Consider the following 8,318-nt stretch of genomic DNA (forward strand, 5'->3'; position numbering starts at 1 on the left):
ACTTTCAGAACTCACTCAACGGTAAGAATATGCGGTACTCACCATTTCTCGAGGATTCGGGAAAAATGTCTGCTCGACAAGTGGGAATGCTTCTCTACCCAAACGACGCTGGAGTTGGAGCAAGTGGGCGAACACCCATGGTTTATCCTGTGTATGAAAATGAAACGATATTCAGAACCTAGTTCACTCTGAGGAATCGAAAATCTGCAGTTTATTTTGCAAAACAATCTCACAGGCCCACTATTGTAGCAGATTGTTAATTGTTAGATGTTAAGATAGCGTCCACGAGCAGGGAATAACATCGTAATTACCAAGCTGGTTGAAGTTTTTAAAGGGTTTGAGCACATGAGCTCTTATAAACCGAGAGTCATTTTTTGAAATTCAAAATTTGTTTGAACTTTTATTTTTAAAGTTTTGTCTTTCTTCAACCTTCTATCTTCGAGGTTCTAGGGTTGGTCTAGTTTCCCTAGACTAGAAGAGAGATTTGCAAAAAACCATGAAAACTCCACCCATATTGGTGTGATCAAAATGACGTCCCTTATAAAGACAGAGTAATGGTCTATCTACAACCACACAATCTTAGCAATTATGTAAGCAAATCTGTTAAATCAACGTTGAGGAATTAGAAAGCAATTTTGTCGTTTTTTATATACTATTTGCCTCGAAATCGAAAACATAGCTGACGTTTTTAGAAACAACACAATGTTTATAAATTTGGGAACTTCAATGTTACGGATTTAGTCGCTACTCTAAGCGTTCAATTGTTTAGGACATACGACCTTTGGACTGTATGTCCTAGCGCCGACCGTCGGAGCCACACGAATAAGCCTGAGTTTGGATTAAACTGCAATATCGAGCTAGCACGTTTGTTATCTATGTTATACTGTCTGTGGTTATACTGTCGCGGAAGGAAACTAACAGCATTTTAAATTTAAAGCAATGGATGCTATAACTTACAAGCGTGTAAGAATAACTAGGTTTGTTTTCAAGCCAAACTGAAAGCAAGCGACGCGGTAATTTAAAAGCCTGAGGCTACCAAGCAAAAGCCAACATTTTATAGCACTTGGACAATTGTTCGGTTGCTTTAGAATTTTAAATCATACACTAGTGACAAAATTTGCTCATCTCAGCGGTGCACTTTGTGGATTTCAAAGCCGGAAATAAGACTCACCTGAAATTGGTACAGCGAATGCAGCGAGTTGATGCTGGGAACTCCACCATATTTCAAACCAAGCAGTGTTGATCGGTAATCCTTGGCACCATCACGCGGTGCTTGACGCACCAGGATAAAGTCCGGCCGGAACGACTTTGGCTGCTTGGAGCTGCCCCTGTTGAATGAAACCAGTGGGCCCGCGTCCGCGTTCGCCGTGAGCGATATTTCACGGAACTCTGCCTGTTCGACTCGGATGTCGTAGTCACCGTGGAGACGCTTTCCACGGAAGTACTTGGACCAGTCGGTGTTCTGGTCGTCCAACACGAGCAGCGTGAAGCACTTGTCCTTGTTAAAGGGTTGCACACGTGCTGCAGTTGAGACGGCCGCGCCTAGTTGGTGGAGAGAGGATCGTTGAGAAACTACGTTCAGAATGCAACCTGGATCAAAACTTACCGATTATGGACGCCCCCTGGTCACGGGCGGCTCCGGTCAGGCTTTGTACGCGCTGCAGCAGGCTTTCCCGCGACTTGGCCGGACTTGACGGTGCACTGGTTCCGCGTTGGGGTCCTTTGCCAAAGCTTAGCGACAGCTCGGGCCCACCCGTTGGTGGGGCAGATCCTGGAACTGGTCCCGGCGACACCGCCGATCCGGCAGTGCCCGGTGCTGGCGGGGGCGGAATGTTGGGCGGACCACCCGGCATTGGTTGCTGCTGTAGGGGAGGCTGAGGTCTTGCTGCTGGCGGTAAATCTTTTGGATCGACATCCTCACACTCGGAAGACAAGTCTCCCGAGCTGAATCTACCAGGTAAAAAATCACTATAGAACAAGATAGGTGGCAACAGAAGGGCAAAACGGGGCGGATAGAAAATGGCGGATCAGTATTATCAGATTACACGTTTGGCATCACACATCGATCATGAGATCACAAAGTGAGTAACACATGAAAGAATATAAGAAACGGGGAAGAAATTAGTACACCTGTAATCGACAAAACCGCGGGTGCTGTTTGTTTTAGAAAACGATTTTTTTCTTACAAAGTCGTGCTTGAAAGAGAGTTATTAGGAAAATTTTGCATTCCAATAAATGTTTGCCAAACAAATTAATCAACTCTTTCACCTCGCACCACTTATATGTGACACAGAAATGATTGATTGGTAGGTTGGTTGATTAGAGAGAAAAATAGTGATGTTTGAAAGACTTTTGATGGTCAAGCTCATTGGAACTGAAACAAACTCATATTGCATGCCGATGGTATGGTACGTGTAATATGTGATAGGATTACAAAGGAGGGAAGGAAGGGGACCAAAGAAAAGGATCGGTGTCGATGTACGGTTCTAGACTTGCTCTGAAGGGGGATTTACCTTGAGCAGATCTAGGCTGTGGGAGGGGCTGGTGGTGGAAGGGATGAGTGTACTTACCGTCGCTTCAAGAAATTAACATTGCTGGTAAAGCTAGTTTTGAAGTTTGCGAAAGACAGTGTGCCGGCTTGAGGATTCTATGAGAGAAAGATAAACACACGAGCACGAAAAGAATGAGAACATTATTGCCCGACGGGTATACTCAACGGAAGGTTCTTAAATGTTACACATACAAACAAGCGTACGTAAAACTATGTGAAGGAAAGCGATCTTAAATTTAGTTTTTTTTTGTCAAACTCAAGCCTAATGAAATTCTGGATTTTAAAATATTGATTTTTTTTTACATTTCATAATAATTCAAAGCATCTCAAAATATAAAATTACGAACATTGCCACTTTGGAACCATTCAAAAACCACGTGGACACTTTTTTGAAAATCTCAACCCCTCCCTCTCCAACCGTAAAGTGTCCACGTGGTTTTTTTTTATCAACTTCATCATCCCGGTACAAGAATTGGAAATCCAGCATGTCGCTAGTGGAAACCCATCCCCTATCTGTCAGTATTCCCAGTGAGAATAATTACTCTTTTAAGGGATCTGACTTTGCCGATCCAGACAGGAATCGAACCCATCATTTTCCGATTACAAAGAAAACCCCGTAACCTCACGGCCACGGAAGTTCGGCATGGATGGTCCCTTTGAGAATTGAGGAAAATCGATTTTAAACATGAAATTATCAAAAAGATCGAACCAGGTTTTGGCTTGATAGATTTTTTCAATGCTTTGAATGATTATGTTGAACATGTTATTGCTGTCAATGCTATTTGAGTTGAGTTCTGAATGAATATTTAAAATTTGTCAGTTCTTAAGCTTTACAGACTTCATTGAATAATATTTTTTCCTAAAAATGATCGTTTTGATTTTCTCCATAGTTTAGAAAAAAAGGGAACTGTCTTTCACACACAAAAAAAAACCTTCAAAATTCATGAAACAGGTACCATTAGTTAGTTATTCATTAGTTACGAAACTGTGTCAACTAGGATAAAATAATTTAATTTTAAGACCGTGCAAGGCATCATTTGCCGGTTGCCCATGTTTGAACTTAAAAAAACATGAAAATCTTGGTTGAGTCGTATAAAAAATCGTACGCTCAGTTTGTATGTTCCCGGGCTAAGTTTAGAGGTGTTGTTTAAGAACCATTACATGCCGTCAGCGGCGATGACTTTGGTTCAAAATACGATACATCTCTCGTAATTTTTAAATACAAAAAAAAAACAATTTAAATGATATTGAATGGCTTTTAACGTAGGATTCTTCTTAGAAAGTTTACCATCATTCTCCCAAATTTTAATGGAATTCGATGAACACTTCCTTTAATGCTTATAGTTTGAAAATTTACCTAATCTTAACCCCTTAGAGGGGATAACTTTGGGTCAGTTAAAACTAAAATGATGATGTATTGACATGCACAAATGTTGAAAGTGGAGATTTTTAAACATCGCAGTATAATTTTCGAACAATTTTATGAAAATTTAAAAAAGGTTGATTTTATGAGAGGTCATATTGTCCAAAAACGTATTTTAACTTTAGACAACTGCCAAAATGACAAGATTTGTTCTTGGAACGAGAATGTTCAACAAAAGTTTCTTGAGATGTCTCCTACACAACCCTTTAAACAGAATTAAGTTTGATGGAGAAGAACCTGAGAAATTGAAAAATCTATAAAAATTACTTTTAATCTCACCTCTACTGACGGCTTTTGCTATAAATACTTGTATACCTTAATAGTAATATGTACATATTTCACGATAGAAAGCTCGAATGGAAATGCAACATAAACCTTCAAGAAGGCGAGCATGAAAGTTACAATGTTTTTCAGTACAAAGCAAAGCAGGTGACGAAACAAAAAAACCATGCTGGGCTCAAGGATAAAAGGAATAAAGCTTTTACTACAAGATAAGTGGAGTCTTGGTTTTGTCTTTTTTTTGTTTCATTTTCAAGTCGTTTTTTCTAACGCGTGAGTTTATCTTTTACATGTTGATGAAAAAAAATAACAATTGTGTTGTGCATTTTGGTTAACATTGGAACCAAAAAAGAAAAAAAAAAGTGTAGCGTTAACTGTAGAAGGAGCCACAAAATCAAAATTTAAGGTTGTTTTAAGTTGAAGCCAGCCACAGTACAAATAATTGACAGTAAAAACACAGATAATGGTGTCAATTTAGTGAAACAAAAAAGAAAGAATGAAATATAGTATGTATCGCTGTAAAATTACCTTTGGCGGGGCGCAGATTCGCCCGCACCCAGCGTCAGATATGGTGCTAATATTGAACGAGAAGGAAGAAAGGAAGCAAACTACACCACGCTCTTGTTGGGTAGCTGTCTTCCTTAGATGGCTTTACTTGTTTGTCAAGGCTCTGTGGCGTTATTCAAACTAGCTTTTGCTCTTAACAAACGAAATACGTCGCCGATATATATTTTGTTTTCAGTTTATGACAAATGATATGGGCTAGCCAATTGCTTATGAACTTAGTTAGGAGGAGATTTCAATCTGAAATTGTTTTTAAACAATGATATAACACGAGAAGAAAACACTAGATGAGGTAACGAAAGGGCAACAAAAACTTGTTTAACTACAACGAAAATTTACTGCTATAATTCACCGTAAATTGGAGTTTTAGTTTTCACCGCGTGACACTTGAATTTTTCACCACCTTTTATCGCTAGTTTGTTTCACTTTAAATACAGTTGTAATCGCACTGATCTGAAAAGAATAGACAATTCCAACATTAGAATAAGGGTTTAAAAATATTCCGCAATTTTATAAGATTTGGTTGATCCTCGATGTCTACGTCCAAAAATGCTGAAATTAACAATTTATATCGACTCTCCTATAGAAAAAGCGTGATTTTGGCGTTTCATATTACCACAAAAAAACACCATGAGTAAAAAACAACAACAGTTCGGCTATCCGGGTTTAACATTTTGTTGAAATTTGCTTCCAAATTGAATCCTCATTGGACATTAATTAATTTAAATTTTGATATTGAGGATTCATTATTTGAAATTCGGCTAATGCTGCGCTTCTTTACAAGGATTTTTTTTAATTTTAATTCAACAATTCAAATTTTTCATGAATCTTTTGTGAATACATTCAAACTTTGCAAACAAAGATTATTGCAGATAAGAAAAATATCAATGATTTCCGAATTATATTAGATGAAATCCGACAGCAGACTCACTGGAACCAACATTGAGGTAAAGAGAGAGCAAAAAATATGTATAAGAAAATGTTCAAACGCCGTACAGTTGCCCCTCAGACGGTTTGGTGACAGCACACCCACTGGATATTCCAGACATAAATGTAGCATGAAGCAAAAATCGATTACAATTTTATCGCTGTGTCAGCTTCACCCTTCGAACGTACTTTCCGCAGTTTCGGTACTTTTTGAAAAAAAATATGGTTAAAAATGCTTTAATTGAATGTTTTGTAAACATCTAAATATTTAAAATATAAATAATGTCTGAACTTCAATGAAGTGGAATAGCTCTCATTTTCTTTTTTACTTTTTAACATAAAACATTCTATTTGGGGAACCTTATTATTACAAAGATGCTAACAGTATCAATATTGGCATTTATCAATTATGAGTTACACAATCTTCACACCCAATGTCTGAATTTTCACGTCACATGAGCATCCTAATGAGCCTCCGTTAAAAAAATGAGTTTCACTGTTTCTAGCATTCTTTACATAATGTTAACACCGCAGATACTCACGTTAATATTAGCTAATCCGTTTAGTGTAATGTCATCCAACGATTTCACAAGTAAACTTGTTAAAATTTGGTTTCAATTCACTGTGAAAAAAATGGCACAGCACTCCGCTCCCAAACTGAACTTGACTAGAATGAAAATCCTTTCTCAATCGCCCGTCCGTGGAAAAGACCAATCTCACGACAGAGCACAACTACGACGACGACGACAGCGTACAGACAGGTCTCACGAATATCGTATTCATCAATGGCCGAAGATTTTGCCGAAAATGGAGCATACAAATTTAATCAAATTTTAGAAACAGAAATCCCTTTTAAAGGAAATCTTCCTAGCAACTAACGATAGTCAAATATTTCTTTTAGTTAAATACTTTCTTAATTCCCCACCCAACAACTTCCATTCACAAATTTTATTGAATTAAAACCTACGCAAGCTTACACTTTGAGTAGTTTTTCCGAGCCACCTTTGAATAATGAAAAGGAACTTTGACTGTGTCTTGCAAATGAGCTTTGAGTAGAGAGAACGTTTAGCGCGCATGACCGTTAAATTTATCGATTATACCACAGATATTGCAACAGACCGTGCACCAAGAGGCACATGCACGAGGAGGTTCAACATTGCATTATTTAAAATAAGTTAAATTTGTAACACACATCCCATTTAATTGTATCATTTTTTGTGAAATCTTTTAAAGGTTAATGCAAATTGAAAAACGGAATCGACGTAACACCTTATAATGTGGCCTTCTTAAACCTTGCGGTTTCATCAACGGATCCACAGGCGTGTATCGTTCTTCTTGCGACAAGACTCCGCCTCCCGGGTCTCCTAAGTGTGAAGGTATGGCACGGGGAGAGGGCACCGGAACCTATATTAACACCTAGAATTTTTGTGTCTACCTCGGGATTCGAACCGGCGACCTCTGGATTGTGAGTCCATTGCGCGGTCGGATTGATCCACAGAGGCAGGCAAATTGAAAGTTTTCTATATTATGTGGTTTGATATGTTCGACATGTTCGAGACATACATTTTCAGAAACACAGTCTAATTCGTTCCACTTGTACAGAATTTCTAAAAAGGTAAACCTGTTTGCATAATAGGTGGGCAAACAAAAGAACGAGCCGAATTGAAGCTAAGCTATTTTAATTTAAAAGATCCCCTCAAAAATTCTTCAATAAACAAAAAAGGAAAGGAAAGGAAAGGAGACGGAACGGGTCACTCGCGGATCCTGAAGGCCTTTGACATTTCACCCCTTGCAACTTCCGTCTCGGACTGCATGGAGGTGAGGCCCAAAATGGATATTTCATATGAGGTGATTGACAGATCGCCAAATGTGGAGTAATGGAGGACCTGCACTTCCAGAGGGAACTATTCGTATCTTTACCGATGGTTCAAAAATGGGCACTTCTACTGGAGCTGGGGTCTTCGGTCCTCAAACTAGGGAAACCATATCTATGGGAAAGTGGTCTACCGTTTTTCAAGTAGAAGTGTATGCCATACACATCTGTGTGAGGACGTGTATTATGAGAAATTAGGGGAATTATACCCTTTCTCAGCCTATTTCTATTATCGGCCTATCAGCACTTTGATCATGAATTACAGCTTTCATTAAGGGGTTTAACTGTTCCAAAGTAATAAATAGCTCAAATAAAAGTGAGCAAGCAACTCTCCATTGTTGATACATCTGAAAATGTTGATTTAATAGCGGAAAACAGCAAAAGTGATGAGAATTGGTCGAACGGCTTAGAGTGATTGAAATGGGTATATTTCCCCTATATACACGCAAAAATTGGTATTTTCTCGGATAGCCTCTAAATGCGATTCCAAACTTGTTTGGGAGTGCGTCGCTTCCCTGAGGGAACTTGTTGCTCGGTATAACAGAGTCATGTTGTTTTGGGTACCTGAGCACTGCGGCATTAAAGGCAACACAATGACTGATAAACTTGCCAGACAAAGCTTATCAAACAACTTCATGGGTCCCGAGCCGTTCCTTGGAATCTACAAAAATGCCGTGAAGCAAGAAATAACTAATTGGGGA

At 38.8% G+C, this 8,318-nt stretch overlaps 1 protein-coding gene across 2 annotated transcripts in view; it reads right to left on the reverse strand.

Moving 5' to 3' along the window:
• Window positions 1–6,698, reverse strand: part of LOC6034727 (synapsin) — a 62,443-nt gene extending 55,745 nt beyond the window's left edge. The window contains exons 1-6 of one of the 2 annotated variants that reach the window (XM_038266650.1): window positions 6,287–6,698; window positions 5,170–5,270; window positions 2,571–2,647; window positions 1,607–1,968; window positions 1,172–1,542; window positions 43–147 (exon numbers count right to left, since the gene is read on the reverse strand). In XM_038266650.1, the coding sequence (XP_038122578.1) occupies window positions 43–147; window positions 1,172–1,542; window positions 1,607–1,853 (723 nt within the window). In that variant the 5' untranslated portion in view covers window positions 1,854–1,968; window positions 2,571–2,647; window positions 5,170–5,270; window positions 6,287–6,698. Of the gene's footprint in view, window positions 1–42; window positions 148–1,171; window positions 1,543–1,606; window positions 1,969–2,570; window positions 2,648–4,781; window positions 4,864–5,169; window positions 5,271–6,286 lie in introns of those variants that run through there. The other variant, XM_038266657.1, reaches the window with a different exon arrangement.
• Between the last annotated feature and the right edge of the window lie 1,620 nt (window positions 6,699–8,318).

Source organism: Culex quinquefasciatus, chromosome 1, assembly GCF_015732765.1.
Source record: "Culex quinquefasciatus strain JHB chromosome 1, VPISU_Cqui_1.0_pri_paternal, whole genome shotgun sequence".
In the NCBI taxonomy this organism is placed as follows: Eukaryota; Metazoa; Arthropoda; class Insecta; order Diptera; family Culicidae; genus Culex; species Culex quinquefasciatus.